Source organism: Pleurodeles waltl, chromosome 8, assembly GCF_031143425.1.
Source record: "Pleurodeles waltl isolate 20211129_DDA chromosome 8, aPleWal1.hap1.20221129, whole genome shotgun sequence".
Lineage (NCBI taxonomy): Eukaryota > Metazoa > Chordata > Amphibia > Caudata > Salamandridae > Pleurodeles > Pleurodeles waltl.
The window spans coordinates 102,177,266-102,204,025 of record NC_090447.1 but is presented as its reverse complement, the minus strand read 5'-3'; the positions used below and the strand labels follow the sequence as shown (position 1 = coordinate 102,204,025).

General features: G+C 45.7%; 1 protein-coding gene across 3 annotated transcripts in view; it reads left to right on the top strand.

Moving 5' to 3' along the window:
* RELT (RELT TNF receptor) overlaps window positions 1-26,760 on the top strand; it is a 153,054-nt gene that overhangs the window by 72,448 nt on the left and 53,846 nt on the right. For all 3 annotated transcript variants that reach the window (XM_069203841.1, XM_069203840.1, XM_069203842.1), the window contains exons 2-6: window positions 1,618-1,716; window positions 15,256-15,369; window positions 17,969-18,147; window positions 18,529-18,614; window positions 24,733-24,993. In XM_069203841.1, coding sequence (XP_069059942.1) covers window positions 1,618-1,716; window positions 15,256-15,369; window positions 17,969-18,147; window positions 18,529-18,614; window positions 24,733-24,993 — 739 coding nt within the window. The remainder of the gene's footprint in view (window positions 1-1,617; window positions 1,717-15,255; window positions 15,370-17,968; window positions 18,148-18,528; window positions 18,615-24,732; window positions 24,994-26,760) is intronic.

Sequence of the window (26,760 nt, the reverse complement as noted above, 5' to 3'; positions counted from 1 at the left end):
GCACTCTCCTGGTCTGTCCACTCCTGCAGCCTCTCCAGCAGTCCGCCTGCCTGATTTGCAAGGCATCAGGCATTGCATCACAAGTCCGTTAAGTAATTTGACCACGCCCTGTTTAGATACATATCCAAATTGTCCTCCCTGGATCTTTTTTTTATTTTCAGCTTGTTGACTGCCCCATCTGCTCAATCAAGCAACAAATAAACATGTACATTCATGCTCATGATCTACTGTTTGGGCCAGCTGAAGTTTTGTGGTGGCAACAATGGTATGTTGTGGGCATTGCCAGCTGGTGAGTGTATAATTTCAATTAGCCTTGAAACTGGAGGCTCAGTTAGATGTGACCAGTAGAAGCAAAACCTTCTTAGGACTGAAGACCTAGGTTTTGCTTTTGGGATCTGTATTGCACTTTGCTGCTAGCAGTGTGGCTCGGTAGCTCTTCCTAGGCACCAACCGGCTGTGGTGGACACTAGAGCTGTGGTGAGGGGTGGCACTGTCCAGTATAGTGCAAGCCAGAGCTAACCTGGGTGGTTGCTTCAACAGGCACAGTGGAAGTCAGAGTTTGTGTGCATGGATGCATTGCATGCATTACTACAAGCGGGAGTCTGCAAGTGTGGTTGCCTTGTCAGAGTTGAGTATACGCTGCAGCTTGTGTGGGTGGTTGGTGGAGAGCAGGTCTGTAGTGTGCCCTCTATGGGAACTGTTGGTGTCCTGCTTGAGGACTTGTGAGGGGTGGCAGACGTGTGGCTGTGTCTTGATGCAGCCCCTGTGCATGCTTGTGTTAGGATCCATATCTACTTTGTGCCTGTGCTTGGGTTTGGTGCGGTGCCTTGTTGGTGGTCCCACTGACGTAGGCTAGACTTGTGGTTTGTTGCTTTTCCGATTTGGCACTTGTTGGCCAGGGTGCTGTCTGAACCGCCATGCAGACAGACGACTGTCTTGTATGGTGATTCCATTCTTGCTCAGAAAGAGTTTTCTAGAGCTATGGGATGGTCCTGGTTGTCCCACAGGATGTTTACACGAAGAATTGAAGGGCTGCTGCTCACTAATACTGTATTCAGAGCCACTGGATTTATGCGGCAGGGGAGAACCACCTTATGCAGCAGTTGACTAAATTATGCAGTAAGAAAAGGCAGATTATGCGGCTTAAATCAGCATATTTTTGGACACTATCACTTCTTTATTTTGTAATTTTTACACATGGTAATACTGTCTGGGAAATATTTCACCTCATTAGTGCTAGTTTTATGACCCAATAAAGAAATAAAGCAACCAAACAATGCCAAGTTAACCTTTACAAAGGGCCGTCCACTGTGTGTGAACCTACATTGCCACGTTTTAGTAACTTTTGATCTTACTGAGCTAGAAGTACATGTTTTGTTAAAATCTGCGGATTATGTGGCAGATGATAAATTATGTGACAAATGTGGCAAATCCATAATCAAGCAAAAGAAGCCGTGGCCACAGAACCGCATAATTCCAGTGGTCCTGATGGCACCTTAGGTTTTTGAAAATCAGTTTTCCTTTGGCGTAGTCCATTGTCTCTTATTTGAACAAATAGCTGTCGCTGCATCAAACTTAGTGTTGACTCAGGCTTTTCATCCTTTGTCTTCTTCACAGATTCAACTTTCCAGAAACCTGCCTGGTGTGAAAAGGCTTTCCGGAATGACGATGAATCCCGACTCTGGCCTGCGGATGGCACTGGCTCTGCTTGTCACTGTGAGTATGAGTTGTTGCTTTCAAAGGCTAGGCTCTGAGTGAACCCTGGTAGAATAGTTCAGTGGGTTGAGCAACTGTTGCAGAGATATATGCAGAGCCTGCTGCCATAGAGTTAAAATCCAGCATTGCTATGTTAGCTTTGAACCGTTTGAGGTTTGTTACTTGATGATCAGTTGGCAGCTCACCAGGACCAATAAACTCGAATCTACGCAGTGGTTGGAATCTGGGGTCATATCCAGGATTGTCCAATCCTTGGGCGCCGGCCCGACGAGGAGCATGCCCTATGATGAAGCAAGACATCCATCGGCGTGTGTTAGGGCTCCTGTTTCTACGGAAACCGACCCCGCCCGATTCCCTGGTTGCTGACCTACCACACATTCTCCTTTCTGTACCCATAAGGAACTGCATACCCTTCGTAGACAGACGATACCTGCAGCACAAGAATTCCTAATTCAAGGAAATTTTGTGCAACTGTTGAGCATTGTCAGAGGGCCAGACAACGTAATTACCTTAGTGGTATTTGCATTAAGGTAATTACATTGTGGTGCTTCTAACAGTACAGCAAAGCAAGCTTCCCAGCAGGGAGGCCTGTGCTTAGAACCCGCCTCTTAGAGCACCAGGAGCAGGGCCAGCTTTAGGGCGGTTGGACCAGTGCGGCCGCACTGGGTGCCGACCTGGAAAGAGGGGCGCTGACCTCAGATGGGTGCTGTGTTTTGCAATAATTTAGGAAACTTGCCATTTAAAAGCACCTGCTGAAAAGTTCCTTGTGCCTGTTCCTGCTAGAGAAACAGATTGGAGTTTTGTCTAGTGGCAGTTTTGACTATATAGCGCAGAGGGTCAATGTGCCCGCTGCAAAGAAAAGAACAATGTTTTAGGTGGATAGCTGAGTGGATTAGTAAAGTCAGCCTTTACTAGCGCTTTAAAACAAATGAAATGTAAGTCACATAGGGGCTATGGAGAGATGAGGGGCACTTTTGCCACATAGGAGTGCAGTAATCCAAGGAGGAGGTCATTGGGGTGGATGACGCCAAAAAAGATTGTCGCACCGGGCGCAACCAACGCTTAAACAGGCGCTGACCAGGAGGACCCTATAGGCAGTTGCTGTAACCAGGCTTTCCTGCCGGGAAGGTCGCTTTCAGAAACACCGTCAGGTGTTTGTGTAATGTAATGCTACTACCATTACGGTAAATACATTGCCGGGCTCCGAACAATTAGACCATGGAAAAATGTATTTTACACCAGTATTATCTTGCATAATTTTGTGTTATGCTTGTTACACAAAATGCTCAAGATTAAGCCATAAAGGCAGTCGCTTAATTACGCTGTTGTTCGGTTGAAAATCCTATTTTAGGAGAACGGGAACAACGTGAACGAACATAACACGCGCAGCTGCTGTTACCTTCACGTGCAATTTTGCACCATTTTTATGTGTGAAATGAATTCACGCTAAAAAATAGCGCAAAACACTAAATCAACTTTTCACATAATTTTTCAGGAATCTTGCATGATTTTCACAGAGGAAATTACAGGATTTCACACAGGCCTACCTACGATGCTCGTAAAAGCAACTATGCCGGGCTTTCTTTTAGACTGTGAAAGGAACAGGGAAATGTTGCATGTTTCGAAATTCACGGGAACATTTCCTCCTCCCCTGTGTAATCATCAACATGAGTGTAAAGACACACCCAGACATTTCCAGGACCACAGGCAAAGATTGCACAAAGCGGCCCTTCCTGCTGTTGAAAGGAGTGTACGCCATCCCTATTTTTTTTTGGGTGGTTTTATATAGCGCAAACTCGACCTGAAAGTATTGGAGCGCTTTACATGGACACCAGTTACATTGTACAAGGACGCATTTATTTTTGGTAGGTGCAGGGAGATTAAGGGATTTGCACAGAATCACAGGATGGTGAGCAAACGCAGAGACTCGAACCTGGTTCTCCAGCTCCAAAGTCGGTAGCTGTGGCAACGCTCTCCCACAGGAAGAGGTGTGGTGGTAGAGTGACCAGGCGCCCCGTATTTGCAGGGACATTCCCAGTTATTCACCAACTCGTCCGGCAGATGTCTGCAAATTGGGCTCACGTCCCTGTTTTTAGAGCGAATCGACTAAGATCAATCGATGTATATAATTATGTGTTCTAAGGTAGTACCACCTACCAGCTGTTAACAGAAAGCAACTTAAATAGATATGATACTGGCTGTAAAAGCTGTTTTTTATGTATTTGCTTAGCGCCTCGTTGTGGGTGTTTCTGTGTTGGTGAGCGCTGTCAATGTGCCCTTCGGTTGATGTAAAGTTGAAGTCCCTTTTCTATTTTTGTGAAATGTCCCGTTTTTTTTTTAATTTAAAAATCTAGTCAACCTATGTGGTGATCACCTGGGACATAGCGCCTCAGTCGGTTTGAAGGCGCACTTCCCCTCTCTACCAGCCCCTGCCTCCTGTGCCAAAGGGCCCCCAGTGTCCCTGATTTCACCACTGGATCCCTGAAAGGAAAGGTCATGTTTCTTTTTATACCCGAAGTGATTTTGGCATCTGGTGCACCAGGTCTTTGTTGTCTGCTGACTTGGGAAGAAACCCAACCGCTTTGACCTTCCAGACACAGGGTTGGGTGAGACTTTCTTTTGTGGACACCTGATGCCGTACTCTGCAAAAGACGTGGGAAAAGGGCCGGGCCTGCAGCTCCGGAGACCTGAGAATAAACCGGCCAAGCAGGACGGCTCTTGTTCAGGTGGAAGCTGCTGGACAATGTTTTGTCCGGTTTCTGGCTTTGAGGGTTTCTGTCCCACGCCCACAGTTTCTGTCCCAGGACAGGGGCCTCACAGAGGTTCCCTTAACGCTGCAATGGGTTTCATTTAGTCTAGGCTGGGAGCCGATCAGTCCTGCAAGGCCCCGGATAATTTTGCATCCTGCAAGCGGGCATAAACAAGCATTTTCAATGCAACGGGTCTCGCATTTGCTCGAGTTAGAGCTTTTAGTGTTGTAAACTCCTAACCGGACGTTTCTTGCCACACAAATAAAAAAAAAAAATACATAGTGCGATCGCACTATGTAAAATGCAGCGCGATCGATCGTGGTGAAATGGAAAACGGGAAAACTGAGCACGATCATTCTATGCAAACCCCAGCGCTATCGTGCTGCGTGGAAAATAAACAGATAAAGTAGTCCTGACACCATGCTGAAAACATCGAGCCTCATATGTTTGTAGTAGTTTACCGGTGCTGTGTAGGTGGGCTAAACACCGGAAAAGACATGACGTATGTATGCCTTTCACAAATGAAAGCAAGCGGATTTTAAAAGGAAAGCCCAAGAACCAATGAAAGTGACTGACGTGCCATGGGCGTGGTTGCAAGCCCAAAGGGAGATTTCTGCAGGGGACGGAGCATTTTGCGCTCGCCCCTAAAAATGTGTTTGAGAACATTCTCCACATGAACATTTGCAAAAAAAATGGGTCCAAATAAGTGATTTTAGTACACCATTAACCAAATATATTGTCTAAAAGTGATATATTTTGTATGCAGTTTATAGAGGAATTTATGGAGTATTCTCGCAGTTGAGTCTACTCAGGGGCTTTTTGTGTCTGCAGCAAACACTCACGTTATGTGCCTAGAAGAATATTGGGTTCCCTCTGGGCTTCTTTCAGTATCCAGCTGCCTGGGAATCCCCTAGTTTGCTCAGTCCTGATGGGGACAAGTGCTTGCCTGCATCCATGGGACCGTCCAGTATTTATTTGTGAAGATGACAGTTCTTCAGAGCTCTCCACCGGTGGTGACTCACTCCTAGCAGCTAGACGCTTGTTGTCTCATTGCACTCGTATTTCACGCCTCGTGCACATTCGTTGCACGGTGCTAGTCTGTCAGCATCAGATAGGCCAGTGTATTTGGACTGTGGTAACAGTGAAGTAGAAAGACTCCGGTTTCTCTCCCCCTTTCCTTCCAGGACTTCAAGCCCCATCTCTAATTTTCTTCCCAGGATGAGATATTAGGGCCCAGATTTACTTAGGGCTTGCATCGCCGTTGTGTCACGGGAGGCGACGCAAGACAATGCAAGCCCTTAAGTCAGATTTATTAAGGCACGCCAATCCACCTTGCATGGTCCTGCGCGGCTTAGTAAATCAGGAGTATTGCAAAGCAGATCAAGTCGCTGCCTTGCGTTTCTCTGCGTTGAGAAGGCTTTCCATGGGTAGAGTGTAAGTTCCCAGGTTCTACCATGGATTTCAGTGGATTCCCAGATTTACTAAGACTAGTACTGGGCATGCATCAAAACGGTACGCCATCCCAAAAGAGGCGTAACAAAGAGAAATATCTAGATTTCTCCTCATTACTTCCTCTTTCTACATGTGCTGCATTCTGCAGCACACATAGAAATAGGAAAATGCTTCTGAGGATTGTTTTTGTGCAGGAAGGTACCCCTGCCTTCACAAAAACAAACCTGCATGTAACACAGGCACCTTTGCAGCATGGTGCCAGGGTGCCTGCGTTGGTTCTAGGCAGCACATTGTGCGTCAGCGCAGGGAGAGAGCAGAAATACGTCATATCTCAGTAGATATGGCACATTCCTGCTGTCTCCCTGTCATGGAGCACGGCAAGTTGACCTTGCTGCATTGTGTTGAGTGACTTTTTAATAAATCTGGGTCTAGATATTTACCCATTCCCTCATGGTGCTCTCCAATAAGGTCTCATGTCACACCCCGTTGATAGTGTGTGCTCAACTAGGACCGACAAACAACCTTCTGCCTGCGCGAGCTACCACAACAACTAATATGCTATGTTCATACTCCCTTGTAGAGTGCTGGTCATTTCACTGCTTTGCAAATTCAAAGATGAGAAGGTCCCCTGTCCAATGACTTGTGCCTATTTCAGAGCAACACTGACTCGCGACGAAAGGAGTGAACACTTTTTGTGAATTTGTACAGATATCGATAGATCCAGTCGTCGCAGACTGGTCAGTGGTGATGCTGTTTCCATAGCTCACCTTAACCAGATATAATTCCTTCTAGGAAGTGCCCAGTCACAGACTGGACCTCTGGCAAATGTTTTTTCTTTGTGAGATTCTGTTGTTAGTTGAAGCCCAGCTATATTCCAGTTACCAGAGCACTTTTATAACATATCATGCATAGAACCTGGGTGAAAACAGTTCTCCAGCCTGGTGAAATAACTTTATTTTTACACATTAGCAGATTGACAGTGTAGCAAAGGGGTGACCTGAGATTTGCTTCTGGGCTTTCCTGACTTCAAAACTCCTGCGCCTTTTGCTTTTGTCCAGGTTTTCAAAATCTGAAAAACAAGTACAAACCGGTTTCCAGACACTACACTTCAACCCTCCACCCCAAAAAACTCCAGCACCATTGATCATGTGGCACGACTTTCTTTCATTACGGATTAATGACCCACCAGGCCCACTTCAGTCATCTGTATCTGCAGCCCTGACGCTTTCCGCATCGTTATGGATTTGCAGCGTTTGCCACATAATCAATCATCTGCCGCATAATTGGCAGATTTCACAAAAATACATTGTTTCTAGCCCAAACGGATCAAAAGTTACTAAACATTAGTCCACGCACCTTGCCAGGCTGTGCAAGGTCGTTGACAAAAGTTGACGGGCCATCTTTCATTTTTCATCACTGTATTTGAAAGTTCGGTTCTTACTAATGAGAGGGATTCTTTGCTCAAACACTGTTGATTTGTGTAGAAAAGTCAAAATAATGAACTAAGACCGTCACAAAATATGCCACGCTAAACCTCATAATTTATCTTTTCTTGCTGCATAATTTAGTCAACCCAGCTGCATAATTTGGTCCTTCCCTGTCGCATAATTCCAGTGGTCCTGCCTCTCCCAACTCCAAGCATCATCCTAGCTGATACCCATCGGAACAAAGCCTCCAGTGCCCCAAAATATTCATCCTCTGCCTGCAATTAAAACACAGTAGCCAAAATACGACTGCGTTAATTGCTCTCACTGCAGACTCTATAGTGTGAATGTGGAGTAAAAATAACTAGGTGGCATTTTTTTTCTTCTTGAATAACCCGCGGTTAACACTACTTGCTTGCAATTTTTTAAAATGTTTTTTATTGGCATTTTTCTTTTCCAACATATCATGGACCTCATGCAAGTTGCAAGATGACTTGCATACCCTGAGCAACGTGGCTGTATAAGCAAGTGATGTACAATAACCAGAACTGTGAAGACCTATGGGCATATTTGTGAGCGGCTTACACTGCCATTGCGTCACGTTTTGTGACGCAGCGGCGGCACAAATCTCTCACCCATGTCTATGAGGCCACGGAAAGCCACTTAGCGTGGTTTTGAATGGCCTCATAGATCTGGAGTAAGGCAAGGCAGCGCGAGTCGCCGCGTTGCCTTACTCTGCACTAGGGAGGCGTTCTATGGGCGCTGCAGTGGGTTTTTCCAGGCAACACCCATGGATCTTTACGCAGCCCCAGATTTACAAAAGTACATAAACCCGAGGAAGCGCCGAAACCTTATGCCTTCTGAGGTGAGGCATAGAAGAGAAATATTTAGATTTCTCCTTGTTTTTGCCTCACACACAGAAAGAGGAAAACACCTCTCTGGATTGTTTTTGTGCAGGAAGGTGCCCCTCCCTGCACAAAAACAATCCTGCATGCAGCAGAGGCACCGTTGCACCACGGTTCAAGGGTGCCTACATTGGCGCTAGGCTGCCGCAAACGCACCAGCGCAGAGGTAAGGACAAGAATGCGCTGTATTGCATAAATACACTGCAGTCCTGCCCTTTCACTTTGGCGTGGGGCACTGCCCTACACCAAATACCCGTGAATATGCCCCCAAGCGTATGCATTAGGACGATCATCAGAGTTGCGCGCAGTCACTACACACCTCTAGGTCAGTCTGTAATATAACAAAAGCCATCAACGGCCTGTGGTAGCCAGTGATGGAATGCCTTCGCTCTTGAAGCTGCCAATGACAACATTCTTCACCAGCGTGCCGTACCAGTGAGGAATGCCCTATGCTGACGGAGGATCTGATATTAAACCCCCTGCATGCAATCCAGTATATCATTGGCCCACACACAAATATCAATGCTTAGCCTGCTGCGTGTTATATTAAAACTCCAGCACGCTAAGCGGTGCCAACAACTGCATTCTTCTAGAGCAGTGGTTCTTAACCTGTAGTGCGTGCACCCCTAGGGGTCTGTGACAGCTACTGAAGGGGTCAGCGACTGCTTAGAAGATCAAATAATATTAATAGATTAATAACATATTTCATAAATGAAGAAGCAACATGTATATTTGAAAATTTGAAAACGTTCTGTATAAAGAACGCAAGACTGAATGCCAAAAATTAATTTGGCCTCCTCAGATTGTTTTGTGGAGCAGGGCAAGTGCATCAAACAGAATGTAGCATCGCCGAGGAGTGGCTTCAATCGAATTTAGAAAAACTCCACCCTTACCATTAAATGTATATTTTTAATATTTGTTTGCGAAATAATAAAATAGTTTTACCATTGCAATTTTTTTTATATTTGTTTATGAATTAACTAAAGTATTTAATGAATTGTATATTGTTTGATGAATGCTTGTCTCTGCATTTTTTTGTACTGTTTTGAGGTGCAAATCATTGCAGTTGCTGGGGCCGGAGACCCCGGCATCCAGTTATGTCTCAGCGGAGGTCCCCGGATTCCAATAATAATTCAGTGGGAGGTCACCGGATTCCAGTAATGAATAGTTGTGAGTCCCAGATGTCAAAAGCTTAAGAACGGCTCCTCTGCAGCATGTCCTACTTACTGAGGACAGTCCTCCACTGAGGGCAATACCTAATATTGAAGTCTATATGTCATCCTCCTATACGCAAGGGTGCAGTATGTAGCCGGTTGTCCATTTTGGAGCACTGGTGGTGTAATGCACTTCATATGCAATCAGCACATTTTCCATTGAAATGACCACTAAATTTGCATAGACATACACATTTTACTGGTAAAACCATATAGTGCACAAACATGTATGCAAAGGGTGCAGTATGCATAATAAAGCATCTGCAAGGTTGAAATAAAAGTTCTGCAAATCTTGCTATATTTAAATTTAAACCTCTGCAGCGCTTGCAGAATCCCTGGAATCTAAATTCCCAGCGGGACACTGTATCCTATGGTAATGATCTGCTGTGCCTTGTGACAACACCCTTCGAGCAGTATATATCAACCAAGCTACGGGGTGGGATTTCTAATAGTAAAACCCACGTATGACAGGCTATAACTCAACAACTCGTAGTTTGCAGTAGCGTAAAGCTCCCTACTTTGCAGTCATCGCGGAGCTCAATAAAATATGTGCACATATCTGGGTCCAGATTTACTAAGGTTTTTGTAGACTCTCTTGCAATGTGAACAATAGCATTGATCAACCTTCGAGTGCAAATGTTTTCCTGCCTAAAGTTTCTGTACATGACATTGCGTAGTGTAGTTCGAGACCTCTAATAACCCATCGGGCCTCTGAACTCCCGGAGGAAGTGAAGATGAATGATTTGAGTTGGGATGAAAAGTTCTCCTGGCCTGCCAGTAACCGCCACTCCAAAATGGCGCATTATTGACAACATCGCTCAATCATTACTTCATCCAACAGCAACGTCTGTACACTCTGACCAGTGAGTGTCATGCTTCGAGTTGAGGATGCAGAATTCAGTACTTCCTGAAAGTGCCTTGTTCCTTAAGAGACTCTTTGCCAAGCAGTGATTCCAGCCTATCAGAGGAGACACCCCAGTGGTAAGGGCCATTTGATTGGCCTGCAGTTTTTATTGGGCGGCGCCCTCCCTATGGTCAAGTTGTCACCATCCACAGGCCTGGCTACTTCATGAGTTTGCAGCGCTCTTCACTAATCATCGGAAGGGTCAACATGAGATAGCTTTGGGGACAGGTCAGGAAGAATGTGATACTGAGCAATGTCACATCGTGCAATGAAAAAACATATTTGGTCTAGTTGACTGCTAAAAACGAGACCTGGAAAGCCCAGAATATAGAGAATCACGTGTTCCTCCAGGAGTCACCGAAAAGTGCCATTTTCAAAAGCAGTGATGTTTCTCCCAGCAGTTTTACATCTGATAATTCATCCATTCATTCAGTGATAAAAGTGTAGCTCAGCTACAGTAAGGTTTTTCTTGCTTGCAAACCAAAATCTTGCAGTGCCAAGAAAACCTGCAGGTTGTGTCCACGCACTACAAAAGCTACGCATTACATAGCATGAAGACGGTAATCAAGCCGGGTGACGTCAATGTTCTATAAGGAAATACCACCACTGTTTAGGAAACTAAGCTGTAAATTTGTCTTTGGTGCGTGGGAGGGTGGATAGCTACTTCCTTATATATGCAGACAATACCTTCATACACTTAGGTAACTTATGTCTTCGTCATCATCAGCATCCTTCATTAGCCCAGCCCCTTCCCTAGGTAGCCACTCAGACTGCTAGATGTGCTATGTATCGACCTACTAATGCTCTGTTCAGCATCTTCTTCCAGAAAAGCTCAGAGCTTTGCAGATAATGAACAAGTAACAGAAATGTCCCTCTCACAGCCTGACTGTGCAGATCCAGCGAGTATGGGAAGTGTCAGGGACAGATGGTGTCAGGCGGCACAGCTTCGTGCAGGAAGCGCTGCCTGTCCTGGCACGAACCTCCATCATTGGTGAACGTTCCTGTTTTTTGCACTATTTCAAGTGCAGAAGTTTTTCAAGATGGCGGAGAAGGTGATGGGGTAGACGGACACTGTGGGACAAGGTTGTGAGAGTCACTAAGTGCCGTAGGGTTTTCCAAGGAACCATTCAGTCTGAAATCACATGTGGGTGATGCCAAAGCCAGCTGAAGGACTCTTGACACTTGAGGCTGGTGATATTTTGATGCCATCTACCTAGGTTAGTAACACTGCTTGCCCTGGGCCTAGAGGGGAGCACAAGCCCTTGGACTGGGAAAGGGGGATTTTGCCAACCCCTTCCATTGCAAAGACTCGATCTGCTGCAACATGCCGGGAGCACCAGGCGGGGCTCCCGAATACGGTTTTGCTGCAGAACCAGCTCTGTGTGACCCTCTACCGAACTGAAAGTAGGTGGATTAAAAACAAAAGCGAGCAAGCACTGTAGGCCTGGTTACTTTTACAGGATTGGTTGTCAGCTTCGGTAAGTCATAGCATCACAGCATTAGGAGTCGATGGAGCGCCCAGCCAGGGTGCTCTGAGGCAGAGTGAAAGTCTCTGTCTGCTGTCTCCAACCTGGCAACGCAGTGCCTGAGTTGCTGGGTTGGAGAGAGCCTAGTGCGCATGTGTATGTGTGTTTGGACGGCCCAAGACGGCTGGCCAGACATACATGCGCACTGAGGGGGAGTGCTCTGCACTCCCCCTCGGTGCTTGTCACAGCCCATGGCCCTGCCCTTTTTACAAGTTTTGCAGCTGCTGCTGCAGGCAGGGGACGACGCTCCCCTGCCATAGTGGAGGAGCTGCCCCTGGCAATAAACAAATGAAAGGTGACCAGTCAAGTTGCATAAATGTTAGCAACATTTGACCTGTTTGAGTTACAAACACATTGTTTTTGTTACAGTCTGCAAATTATGCAACAGATGATGGAATATGTGGCAAATATAGCAAATTGGTAACTATGCGGAAAACCCTGAGGTCCACAAAATCGCATATTTCCAGTGGCCCTGGTCATAGGTTTAAGAAAGCAGTCTGCAGGGACTGCACATACAGCAACATAGCTATGTTATGTTATTTTGATTTGTATAGCGGACTAATCACTCGAAGGCATAAAGGCACTTGGGGTGGTGTGTAGGTGTGTGGTCCCAAAAGTTCTTATACGAAGAGCCAGTTCTTCAGCTTCTTGCTGTACTTCAGCTTCTTGCTGTACTGAAAAAGTGAAGAGGACGGTCTGATATGTTGGGGGAGGTCATTCCATGTCTTGGGTGCGATGTCGGTGAACGAGCGACGTCCAGTTTTGGTTTTGCTGATGCGACCCTAACCATGAGTAGTACAATTTTCTGCCACTAGCTAACCCTTGTGATGTGTGGTTGATCCCTCACTGACCGAATAACCATAAAGTGAGTTGACGCGACCATGTCTGCAGTTATGACAACTCTGAACACAGCAGCCCTATCCGCTTTAGGGCTAGTGGAGAGAGCCATTTTACAAAGGTGCATTAGGTGGCATTATGTCTTGGTGACGGTGTTGATTTGGGCACTAGAGATGGCTTACATGCTAGAATACACCTTTACAGAGTTCCTTTTGTGTGAGGATTCCAGGGCTGGTTCTACCGAAAGGCAATGGGAGAACGTCTCTGAGGTGGCAGCTGGGGGCCCAGGATGCCCCTAAAGGCAGTCTCTTGCCATTGACAGGAGAACTTGGTGAGGGAACATGTTATGTTATCAGCACGTGTATATTACCTTCTAGCATTAGTAAGGCATCCTAGTGCTTTCTCATTCTGGATGCCATTTTTGTAATGTTTTAGGAATTTCCTCGATCGGTTATGGATGATTGCTTAGTTTTGTATGGTTAGTAAGATGTGTTACATGTCTAGTTTAGCAGCAGTCTTTCCATCAATCCTGTAAGATGTGGGACATTTTTGGAGACTGGTTCTCTGCTCCTGCCCCACTTGGATTAGCTGCCACCTCAGGCCCGATATCCTAGCCAATCCCACGTATTCCCCGCGCTACAGACGTTCAGAGTGTTCCTGGGACAGGTGCTGCCTGGTTTGGCTCGGAATCCCCCAAGGACATGTGACGCGGAGCAAAGACAGATGTGTTCACCATTTACGCGCTAGCGTGACCGTCCCCACCATCCGCTCCAACGCCCTCATCAATAATGGAGACTGCGCATCGCCAGCTGGTGTGATGGGTCCTTCTGCACAAGGTGTCAGCCAAAAAAGCAATATCCTTGTTCCATTAATTGCTATGGAAACAGAAGGCTGTGCTTCGGCCGAGCAACGTTACATATGCATTTGTGTGTTCAAGGCTAAGAGGTGCTGTGAAACTGGGCAAATAATTGGGTACTATTTTTCATTATTACGTTAGTACATGTCGTAAACCTCTACTAATGCAATAATGCTAATACAGCCAGTTCTGTACCTCAAATCAACCACAGCACCAAGGCCTACTTACAACAGCTGCACCTTCTTTGGTCTGGCTTGACAGCACAGCTGGTGCTACCTTATGTGATCAACAGAAAAAGAGCTTTTAGAAGTAGTTCTGTGGGAGGAGCTTAGGGTCTGCCCGGTTATTGGTTGCCTTGAGTACAACATTTGAATGGAAAGAGTCTGCTTCCACTGAAAAAGAGTGCTGGGTTTGCACTTTTTGTATTGTGGATAATCTTATGCTTAGTACAGCTGAACTCAGTTGGTTATAGTGGCAAGCCAATGACCAATACGTTAAGCCTGATCTGTTTATTATGAAAAGTTATGATAAAGGCAGTAGGCATGACACTTATTGTGAAACACAGGTTGAATTCAATATGCATTTCAAGATGGATGCTATTACTCTGTATTAAAGCCTGCAAAGAGAGATTTTGTTACATAGAATGTCAATCATGGACTGAGAACCAAAAACAGCCCTATCAAATTTTATCAGATCAGCCCTGATTCTGCACCTACTGAGAGAGCACAGCATCGAGCCTGACCAATGTAAGCGAGGTGCCGAAAATGGTGTACTTTACAATATGTTTCATTATATTTTTCAAATGTACTAACTGCTAAAGTGTAGTAATGATGACCTTACAGGGCACGGGCATTCTAGAAGAGAAAGTTTTGCATTCTTTTTTTTAGCTTTTCAGTTTTGGTTATAGGCAGCAGCATCCCACTGCAAAAGGCTAGATTCACTGAGCATTCCACACAACTCCCATGGATTTTGACGCAACCCTGGATTTACAGTACAAGGCCATGTAAATCTGGGGATGCGTCAAAACCTTACGCCTCCCAGGGGAGGTGCAACAAGGAGAATTATCTATATTTCTGCATTCTACATCACACATAGAAAGAGGAAAAAACCTTGCAGGATTGTTTTTGTGCAGGAAGACTCCCCTTCATGCATATTTATTAAACAGTTGCGTCGCCCTTGCGCCACGCAGTGGAGCACAAGAGCGATGCAAGTCTTTAATAAATATGGCCCTAAGTATTGTGGTTCAGACAGGAGCATTCAGTGCTTTTCAGCAGGCACATTAACCCACTGAGCTATTTTGTTGTGATTTCAACATGAGGCTAGAAGCTGCACACAGATCCCTCTGGCAAACCTGTTAACATCCAGAGTTATCTTTAAAATATTATACCTTGACCCTTATAGAAACACCTAGATCTCTGCAGCAGGCAATTTACCCTCCCTCCCCCAAGCTAGATTAAAATGCAGTCGTTTTTTGTGCCACTAGTTAAATGAGCAAGAACCCTTTGACCATCCCATTTTATTTTGTTGGCAATGTTTTTAGAGGATAGATATTGTAAAAAATAAATAAATAAATAACTCAGCGCACTGATCATACGTTGCTCACAGCGGTGGTACTTTTTCCTATTATTATATGACTAGTCTATCCCTTGATGTATTTATGTTTTTTTTTAGGTTCTGAACTGGCATGGGGTGTTCCTGCTGGAGTGTGGTGAACGTGAGTACCAGGCGGAAGATGGGCAGTGTGTACCCTGTACGGAGTGCCCACCGGGGCAAGAAGCTGATAGGGTAAGCCAGACTGAGGAGGCTCAAAGTGCCTGCCACAGTTATGCCTCATTCTGGTTCCTACTAAAGGGACTGAAATAGAGAAATCTCAGTTTGTTCAGTTTTTTTTCTGTGGGATTTTGGTGGTGTGCAGTCTTGTATTTCCATTAAGAATGCTGTACCACATGGACTACAATGTACAGGTGTATTCAGGACGGCCTGAACTGCTCACATTTGAGATCTTTGATTCTCTTATTAGCCAGAAAGTGTCCCTGATTACAAGTGGGTCTGATAACTGAGATCCCTGAGCGAATTAGGTTTCCGCAGGCGTTGGAATAACGAGTAGTGCAAAGTCTGCAGCACCTAGGACCAGATGTACAAAGGCCTTTTGCATTACCTAACAAGCCGAATTGCAATTTCGGCCTTTTTTGCAAAACAGCATTTTTCTATGACAGAGGCCTTTAAGGAATTGCAAAATGCGATTTCTACCCTGTAGAAATCACATTTTGAGGTTCCCTTAATAGGAAATCGCAAATAGGGCTTTCCTATTTGCAATTTCTTGGCACATGTACAAAGCATTTCCTAAATGTAAAATGAGCATTTAGGAAATGCAGTTACCATCGACTTGAAGTCGATGGTAACCATGTGCAATTTAAAAAAAGCACCCGAAAAAGCTTTTTTTAAAGTGCAATAAAGTTCACAATGCCCCTAGGGCATGTGTGCGCATTACATGTGCACCACTTTTTTTCAGGGTGCAGCGGGGGGGGCCTTAAGCTGAACGTCACCCTTGCTTTAGCATTTCCTAATTTGCAAGTTCCTATTAGGAATTTCAAATTAGGAAATGCTAAACCATTTGTTCCTATGGGCTTTTAGGCTCATAGGAACTACTAGTTTGGTATAACCTAAATAATGATGTCCTAATAGCGATTCCTACACAGTAGGAATCGCTATTAGAGAATCCCTATTTTTGTACATACCATTGTGCATTTCCTAAATAATGATTTCTAAGGAGTTGCTATTTAGGAAATGCAAAATAAGTATTTCGTACATCTGGCCCCTAGTACTTGCTGGTGGGGATAAACTCTGGACCCCTGCTGTTGTCCCCCAAGTACACATTGGCAGGATCTCAACACACCCTATATCTCACACAAACATAGCTCACAGAACAACAGAACACTCATCGCTACTAACCAAATATAACATGAATTAACCAGGCAGGTCACACTCGCACGAGACACCAATACCACATAGTTGGCAAAGGGTATTGCACCAACAGCCACAACACTGAAAAGCAGCTAATGGAAAACCATTACCCCATGGATGGAAGTAAACACCAAAGTCCTACTGTGCAAACAGTGGTTCAGTAGAAACCTCTGTGGCGGATCGTAACTCGATTTATTCAGCCCAAAAGAAACCTACCCAAACACTTCATTGGGCAGATAGGTTGTCACCGACTAAATACAGTGACGACACCTAGCATGACTCCAGTCGTCTGGAAGGACGCGTCAGGTCTCAACAGCACTACCGGCGAATGTATAAGGCCAAAGTGCTGAATACAGGTAATAGTAACATGACATAACATAATGTATATTGTATGCCAACTCCGGGGTTAACACAGTGCGTTAGCAGCAGAGTCGCTGTATGTATTTATATCAACAAGTAGCCAAGCATTTACCTCACTGAGACAGAAAAAGGGTCTTTGAGTGATGAGTGAGTGAGTGATAGGGGTTCTGGATGGATCTGGCCTCCACTCCATCAGATTAAGGGCTTCCACATGACTACCTGGCACAGTCTTTGGGATATTTTCTTTGGCTCAGATGACACAGGTCTTCTGTGTTGGCCTATTGTTGTTCACTGGCACTAGTTGTATGGGTTTCCTTGTTGTGCCCAAAACATATTGTCACAGTGCCGTACATTCCGTGTCGGGCAAGCAAGCACACGTGACGCAGGAATCTTCCCCTTTGCTGCCAAGTCCAAATGCTCTTGTGGACCTGATAGATGCTATTTATATGTGGGATAAACCTGTTGAATCTACATGGATTACTTCTCAAAACTCAACAGATAGAAAACAAGAGGTGATGAGATGATGCTAGATACAAACATATCCACATCGGGGCAATTTAATGGAACAGCCTATTTTATCTGCACGTGGAAAAATTGAACACTGCTGTGCTAAACTATAAATGTAGCTCTTCAATACTCAGAATACACAGAGTACTCAGAGTACTCAGAGTACACAAGGTGTCCCATGCCAGCCATGCATAGCTCATCCAGTCATCCAAAATTACCTTTGTTCGGAGAGCACCTGATATGCAAAAATAAGGCACCGGTCGATAAACTTATCAGCCCGCCATGCATTGTGCAACTTAGCCCTAGATAAAAGCCAGCAGGTTCACTTTGGGTAGGCCACACTTTTGTTACACCTTTGTGCGTAATTGTTATACCTGGTAGCTGGGTGATAGACCTTATCAACAATTTCATCCCTTCCGTCTCTTCGTTTATTCCTTTTTTATAATCCTATATTTCCATTGTTTGGTATATCTACGATCAATCTGCACAACAGCAGGTATACTGTGATCAAATATACTTTTTAACAAAATGTGGTTGTGATGGTTTCTTACAGACATGTGGTTTTGGGGCAGGCCTTGGGATGAGCTGTCGTGCCTGCCCCCCTGGCACCTTCTCGGACATCTATGGAACAGAACCATGCCAGCCACACACCCAGTGCGAGGCGGCGAAGAGGGTGCTGGTGCATCCTGGTACAACCACCACCAACAGCCAGTGTGGAGGCTGTTTTCCTGGGTACGTTGACTCTCTCTGGTCTGCTCCTCCATGTTGCAAATGAGCAGAGCAGACAGAAGGGCAGATGGAGAGATTGTGAGTGTTTTTTGTGGAGAATGCAAGAAAAAGGAATTGTGAACTCAAAGGAAAAGTTGCTAAGATACAGGCTGTTGTGTTCACAGCTTGTCTTGTTGTGGTTTGGCAGTGGGGCCTACTACTTCTTCTACTGCCAGAAACTGGCATGTTGTGTCAGGTGCATAGGTCTCTGTGTTCTTATACATGGGCTTGTCTGTGTTTTGATGATTCTGTTCATAGTATGGAGGAACTTAAGCATCCTATAAGCTGAGAATCCGCCATCGGCGGAGCTGCTAGGTTCACACTGAACATCTACTCGTCTTGCAGGTTCTACTCACCGGCTGGAGAGGCCAGCCATCTTGCTGCATGCCTTCCGTGCTCCGCGGCTTTGCCGGACACCTCTGGATGTGAAGGTTAGTTGAAAACGAAGTGCACTAAAGTACTTTCGTCCTGGGATGTTCAAAGTAGATTAAGTAGGGTTTGGACCTAGGATATTTTATCAGGATAATCACTCTCTGAATAACTGAATGCCATTTAGTTGATTTGCATGATCAGTAGTTTTATGTGGATATCTTGAAAATCTGGCATGGATCTATTTCTGCTGGACCTGCATTGGCCATCCCAGTATTCCAGTGGTATATTTATGCCCTATTCTCTCTTCAACTGTCCCAATATGTTCAGGACTCGTCACTCTTAAAACGCCATCCAGAGTAGAGAAAAATAATTATTTTTACCCAGTACTGCATCACTAGCAATGAAAAACAAAAGACATTCTAGATTGTTGCTCTGTTTGATGATGTCTGCTTGGGTTTGGAGATCTATTGTGACATCATTCGCTGGATGGCTCATCCAATGAAAAGAAAAATATCCTGTTCTGTTTAGCCAACCATGCATGGCCAACAATCACCCGTGCTAGGGATTCCAGAAGGTCCCTTTGTTTGACATCTGGTGGGGGTTTAAGAACTGTTGTGACATCATTCACTGGAGGGCTCATTTGATGAGAGCTGACATGTTGGCTGCCATTCTTCATTGTAAGATTGAATGTTTTATTCACCCAAGAAAAGAGGCCTCCTCCAGTATAGGCTTTTCTAGTAATTGCTATAAATATCTCAATTACTCTGGGCTTTCATACTATCAATTCCCGCTCTTACGTAGGTGATGAGAATGTTCTGTGCTTCAGGCTACAAGGTATCTCAGATGCTGTCTGACAAGTGAAGATCCATCTGTTTTTAAAATGATATCCCGATTACGTAAATCTGCATCAAGAGCCGAGTGGGGCGTCTGTTGTTGCTGCCCTCAGGTTTAGACCTCATATGAGATGGGAAGCCTTCACGCTTCCTTTTCTTGGTGACATCCTCCCCAAGGCTGTTCATTGACCCAGAGTCATTTGTAGAATGTGACCCTTAAATTCAGCTTTTATTCAGAAAGAAGGTTTCCCATCAAAAAAGGCCCTTCTACTCCTACCGGGGCATTTGCTCCGGATTATTCGGTTCCAAGGATGAGATAAATATCTAAGAAGTTACTGCTGAACAGCGCCAAGAAGCCGCCATGCTGGAATGTTGGTCTATGTCACTGACTGACCTGTGACCACAAGTGCCAGGCTCTCACTTCACCTACCTTAAGTATCTTTGTGCCCACTGAAGGTTGTGGCCACCAGTACGCGTGCCAGGGATTCCCTGAGCAAAGCAGCTCTTCCAGCTCTAAAATCAACATGTTATGGCGTACCCTGAGGTATCTACACTGCCTGACCTACACACCCCGAAAGAACCTCCAGGGGTGGGGAAGAAAGTATATTTATTTCCTTTTTGTTTGGGAGTTCACCTTTCTTAATTCAATTTTCTGCACTTCTAGTTGGGCACTGATTGAGAAGAGGCATTTCCAAAAAAGAGGGGGAAACAAAAGGGTTGTTCCATCCCATCCTCTGCACCAAGTCTGCGGCATGTGCCGGAGCAGAGTTTCACCTGGGCAGCAGGGAGGCTGTGTTCGGTGAGGGTCGTTCACTGTCATGTATCAGTGTATCAAGAGCAGATCACAGCTCTGTAGTCACACTCAACAAGACGGAGGCAGTGCAGCCAAGACCCCTTCAGCAGGAGGAGAGCATTGCCCACTCTGGCGATGGCGTCAGCAGGAGGATGGCTGTGAAAATCTTGACAGCTGCTTCAGCAGGGAAAAGGCAGTACTGCCAATGACCATGTCTTGAGCAGTAAGAGGTGAGTCCCACTCATGACCACGCCTTGAGCAGGAAGAGGGCAGTCCTTCCAGTGACCACGCCCTCAACAGGAAGAGGGAAGTCTTACCAGTGACCACGCCCTCAGCAGAAGAGGGCAGTCCTACCAATGGCCACGCCTTGAGCAGGAAAAGGGCAGTCCTACCAATGGCCACGCCTTGAGCAGGAAGAGGGCAGTCCTACCAATGGCCACGCCTTGAGCAGGAAGAGGCAGTCCTTCCAATGACCACGCCTTGAGCAGGAAGATGGCAGTCTTACCAGTGACCGCGCCCCCAGCAGGAAGAGGGCTGCCCTTCAGTTGGCAGAAAGGGGGCATCGCTACCAGTGGCAACACCTTCAGCAGCAGGAGGGCTGTCCATCCCTTGACAACGCCTTCAGTAGCAAGAGGGAGGTGTTGCCTATAACAACGCCTTTAGCAGGAATGAGGCGGTGCTAACAATGACAACTTCCACAATCAGTGAAGGGTATTCAGTGACAGTTCCCTTAGCTGGCAGCATGCAGCTCTGCCGGAGACAAGCACCTCTACAGCAAGGGCAATGCAACCAATAATAAATTCCTCAGAAGAAGTGAGGCAATGCTGCTAGTGACAGTCACGCTTAATACTCATACATTAGCACAACCCATTGCATCTCCGTGCCCAGGGAATTGGTCCTACCTCTGGGCACCCTCTCTCCCTGTATTGGTTTGCTCACGGTGCCAGTATATTCATCTGCCATTCATATACAAATCAGTCTTAGCCCCGTCCCAAAAGTTCATAAATTGCCAGCCCATATCCCTTCTGGATGGGAAAACCAAGGCAGATGTGTTTCATCCTTATTGGGCCTCATTGGGGAGGTGCGGCTTGACTCCCTGTAGTTAAGTCAGTTTGGGGACCCACATCTGGGCTCATCCCTGGCACTCGGGGCGACTCACTGGGAATAGCAACATGTGATGGATGGAATGTTGAGTTAATCTTTCCCACTTGCAGTTCCTCTGGGTGCACTCCATTTATTCATTTTACACCCTGGACATGCTGTCAGCTCTGGCAAGAGACACACAGATATTCTTTCTCTCCTTGGTAAGAGAGGACTCTGTCCTGCAGCTGCTAACAATAGGAGCTCTCTAAACCGATCCACTCGAGTCCTGATGACACGACAAGTGATTCATAATCACAAGCACCACACTGGAGACCCTTTATGTGCAGTCGCTGTCAGAGTCTGTGTGACACAGAAGACATCGCTTGTGAGTCGGACAGCGTCTCTTCTTTTGCCACTCTTTTTCTCCTTTTCTTTTTCTTTTTTGTTCAATTTCTTGTATTTTTCTTCTTTCCATCCTTTCCATTCTTTTCCATTTCAGAGAAAATCTTGTTGTATGAAATGGGGGTTTGGCCACCAATTTCCAACTTGTAACATTTTTATTGATCATTGGACTCTGAGGAAAGGGAAGAGCAAAATCTGTCTTTGTATTCTGCGGTGGTTCTTTTGTTCTCCCCAAACCTCTGCATGTGATTATTACTCAAGCACAACCCTGAACATAAGATGGTAAATACAGAGATGAAGGCATCTTCTAAAAACCTCCATGCCTGCCTGTTCTCCAAATCTCCCCCGATACAACACTGTAAACCCTATTTCAGTGGTTCCCAACCTTTTCACCTCTGTGGACCCCCACTTTATAATTTCTGCATCCTGGGGACCCCCTCTGAATCATAATTGGAATCCGGGGACCCCCCACTGACTCATTAATAAAAGCTGGGGACCTAATCTGTTAATACTATTTAATTTTCTAAGCAGTTGCGGACCCCCTGAGGAGGTTTCACAGACCCCCAGAGGTCCCCGCACCACAGGTTGAGAACCATTGCCCTATTCAGTCCCCAGCTTCTTATTGGCACAGACACTGTGATTACTACCTCTGTGTCCAAGTTTTCGTTCCACGGTTCGTTATTGGAAAGGCATTTTGGAGAAATTTCGCAGATGAATTGTCACAAGATGTCACTGCCCAGACGTTCAGTCCTAGTCAGAGCTAATTAGCTATTTTCAGAAAATAGAAAGGACATTTATCCACAGCCAGGAAACCTGTCAAATGGAGGCTGCCATTGCTGTAGGTCTTATTTATTGGGCATCTGTGGGGCCACTGGAATTATGCGATTATGCGGCTGTGACAATTTTCAAATAATTACAGATTTGTCCCTGCATAATCCACCATCTGTTGCATAATCTACAGATTAAAATAAAGGTTTAGGTCAAACTGTTCAAAAGTTACTAAAAACGCAGCAACACATGTTGGAGAGCAGTGAAAGGCCTTTTGCAAAGGTTGGCTGTTCACCTTTCCGTTGCTTAGTGCTTTATTTGGTTATTAATACTGGTACTAATGAGGTGGATCCAATCCCCAGACAGTGATAACAAGTTTAAAAAGTACAAACCAATAAATTAATACTATTAAAAAATGAGCTACATCACGCCACATCATTAGCCTTTTCTTGATGCATAATTTATTCAACTTGTTCGCATAATTTGTCCCTGTCCTGCTGCATAATTCCCGTGGCCGTGGGCGTGTGTCTTGAGTACCGATTGACCTGTAGGTAAAATTTGCCTCCTTAGGCTATCGTTAGGATCATCGACCCAATTAAAACGACCTTGAGTCACATCTTTCCTGTTATTCGCACAAAGTGCAACAAGTGGAATCAATCTAATGGCATTCAATCTCCCTGCACACTGATGGCTCCTTAAAGACTGGTCACTGTGAGAGCTGTAGCCAGGGGGTGCTCTCATTGGCCAGCCTTTCTCAGACAAATGCCTTAATGAGACCTTGGTAGTCAGGATCAGAAAGACACATATCCTGGTAATAAAGATTGATGTTTTGAAAAGAATGTACCTTGGTGGTACAACATGGTATTAAATGATCAGAAGGCACCTTGGGTTGGCCAACCCTTGGAGCCAAACCATAACTGGTGTTGGCCAAGAGCAGACTCGTATGGTCAGTTTATACAAATTTGTATCTCCTTATTCTTCTTAGTCCAAAGAGTGGGACCGCTTGCTAATGGCCAATCACGGTTACCTATGGGTTTCTGGGGTTGTGGCCAAGAATGCAGCCAGTCACACATAGTCCAGTCATATTGAACAATGTTTATTTTGGCAACAGGTTAGGATGGGTAAATGGGCTGCAGCCAGTGGCATGATTTGTGCCTCTGTGCCTCGTCCGTGTTTGGAATCCTGGCTCTCCCTTCAACCACACGGTGGCGCATTTCTGTACCTCCCCGCGCCTAGTTTTCCTACACACAAGGATTGGGTGACTTCAGAAACAAGCCTTCGGCAAATTCTGAGCATTATGAAAAGTACAGGGCATTTATTCTTCTGTTTTGTAACCTGAATCCAGCATGTAGAACAGCCTCTATTTACTGTAAATAAGGTAGGCAAATCTTCCATCTGCAGAAAATAAGATGTATTTTACAATCCAAGATTAGGGCAGAAAGGAGGAAGAGGATGCAGAAGAAGGAGTAACTTTGTGAGAAGATGTAAATATGTCCCTTAGAGGACGAACCTACTGATGCAAAAAGAAAAGGGAAGAGAGTATTACACACATATGAAAAGAGGGACTGAAAGAATCAACAGTTTAAGGATGAGCAGGGATTTAGGGAAAAAGAAATGAGGATAGATACAAACAGTAAAATGTAGAACGAAATACAGGATAGAAAGAAAAGAATAGAGTAGGTCGGCGAGGTAGAGTAGGGTAGAGAAAAGGTGAATGGGTAAAGGGATTAAGGGTCCAAGAGTGAAGGAAAACTGGATAGAGAACTTTGAGAGCGAAGGAAATGTGAGGAAGGACAATGGAACCTGGAAAAAGGGAGCGAGGAGAAAAAGGTTGAAGATAAAAAGAAGACATGCAAGGAAATACCGCAGGGAAAGATACAAGGATTGAATATAGGATTCAGAAAAGAATAAGAAAGAACAGAAATCGAGCGAGAGGAAAAAAAGAGTGTAAGAGGTGCATTAGAAGGGAAGTCTGTGGAATGGAAGGGTAAAGGTGCAGGAAGATCAAAAAATGTGGGAGTAAAGGAAAACCAAGATATAACTGGTGGAAGAAGGATGCAAGTGAGGAACAAACAAATAGGAGAAAAAAAGAGATTATGAGCCCAAACCTGTGTTCTGGCCATCACGATTCCATTTTGGAAGATCCCATTCTCTATTGACTTGCAGCCTTTTAATCTGAAGCCCGTGTTTCTTCTTTGCCTTGAGGGTGATTTAGATTGCCTTAAGGCACTTTTATAAAGTTTTCCCTCTTTCCGCTTCATGCTAATCCCATGCCCCGGTTTATTTCTTCTGTTTTAGGCTTTAGAGCTTCTCCGGATCGACCTCAAAAGGCAGCAAACTCCCTGGTGAAGCGAGAGACTAAAGTGGCCATCAACGGCACGCAGACTGGTGGCCTGGAGGAGTCCGGGACCGAGTACGCTGTGCTCGCCATTGTGCCAGTGTTCTGCCTGATGGGCCTGTTGGGCATCCTGCTCTGCAACCTGCTGAAGAAGAAGGGCTACCACTGCACGGCTGAGAAGCAGCTGGACGAGGAGGCCTCTCTATCTGACGAGAAAGCGGGTAAGTCGGCACTCGTCGGCACACAGTGGCTTGAGGGTTTCTGGGCCACCTAAAGTGAGGAATTGTATATGGCAAGAAGGTGGGTAAGTCGGCACTCGTCGGCACACAGTGGCTTGAGGGTTTCTGGGCCACCTAAAGCTAAGTGAGGAGTTGTATATGGCAAGAAGGTGGGTAAGTCGGCACTCGTCGGCACACAGTGGCTTGAGGGTTTCTGGGCCACCTAAAGCTAAGTGAGGAGTTGTATATGGCGAGAAGGTGGGTAAGCCGGCACTCGTCTGCTCACAGTGACACCCAGGGAAGAAGAGGGTCTAGCTGTTGACTGGGTTCAACCTGGGCGAGGAGGGTTATCTGGCAAGAAGGCGGGTAAGGTACCACACAACTGCGTCCAGTAGCTAGCGGTTAGAAGAGGGTCTACCTGTTGAGTGGCCTGAATGTGGGCGAGGAAGCCTCTCTATCTGTCGAGAAGGCAGGTAAGCCGGCACACACCTGCACGCAGTGGCTTAAGGACTAGTAGAAGGTGTACCTGCTGGGCCACCAGAACTGGGTGAGGAATTGTATATAGTGAGAAGATGGGTAAACTGGCACTTGTCTGCTCACAGGGCATATAGGTTAGAAGAGTGTGTACCTGTTGACTGGGTTCAACCTGGGAGAGGAGGGCTATATGGCAAGAAGGTGGGTTATGTGGCACACATCTGCGTCCAGAAGCATAGTGGTTGGAAGTGGGTCTCCTGGTTGACTGGCCTGAATGTGGGCGGGCGGCCTCTCTGTTTGGCGAGAAGGCGGGGTAGCCAGCACGCATCTGTACACAGTGACGTAGGGTAGGAGTTAGAAGAGGCCGTACCTATTGACTCACTTGAACCTGGGTGTGGAATTCTCTCTATCAGGTGAGAAGGTAGAAAAGGTGGCAAGCATCTATGCATGGTGGAATTTATATTTAAACTATATATTTAAATTATATGTAGTCAGACTCAGAGGGGGTGAGCAGCAAGCCACCACGATCCCAAGCAAGGATGGCCAGAATAAGGGAAGAACACGGTGGCTATAGGTGGCTTCTGGTTTCAAGGAAATGGCTAGATGTGGCCTGTGAACTGAAGGACACTAAGATTGTCTTAGCTACACTTCATCAGCAGAAAGTGTGAATGCCCCTCTTTTGTGGTCACGGTGAATATCAAATACAAATAACACTTAAAAGCATCTTTATTGTTCATTCTCCTTCTGAACTCAAGCATGGTTATATTGGGGGTGCGGCAGCACCCTCTTGAATCCCTAGTAATAGCACCTATGTCTGCAAGGCTTTCATGTATCCCAAGCCCATACATGAGATCATCCCTACCAGATTTTTGCACTGCATCCTGGGGCTTGTAGTCTTTGATTTTATAGTGTAATTAGCAGGACTAAAAATCCCAGAATGCAAAGTAAAATACCTGCACTGGATGAGCTACTTACTCATGGAGCATTGAAGCTTCAAAGCCCTTTCTCGCTCCTGGGGTTGGGGACTTTGTAGGATTGGGAACACAAGTGGTCCATCTTTGTCTCCAGTCTTCACCACTTTGTGTCCGTGGTCTGAGAGGAGACACACTCCTAAGCAGCCATTTGCTCTGTTCAAGTGATGCTAAGATGGCGTCATTCGCCAGACACCAGGCCCACGGTGTGGGATCTGTAACTAGATGGGAGTGAGGGGAGAGGGGGCATCTGCGGCTAATGTCATTCTTCAAACATTGTTACCTCCGTGGTCCAGCAGTTCCCTCTGGATAGATCTGCATTTCT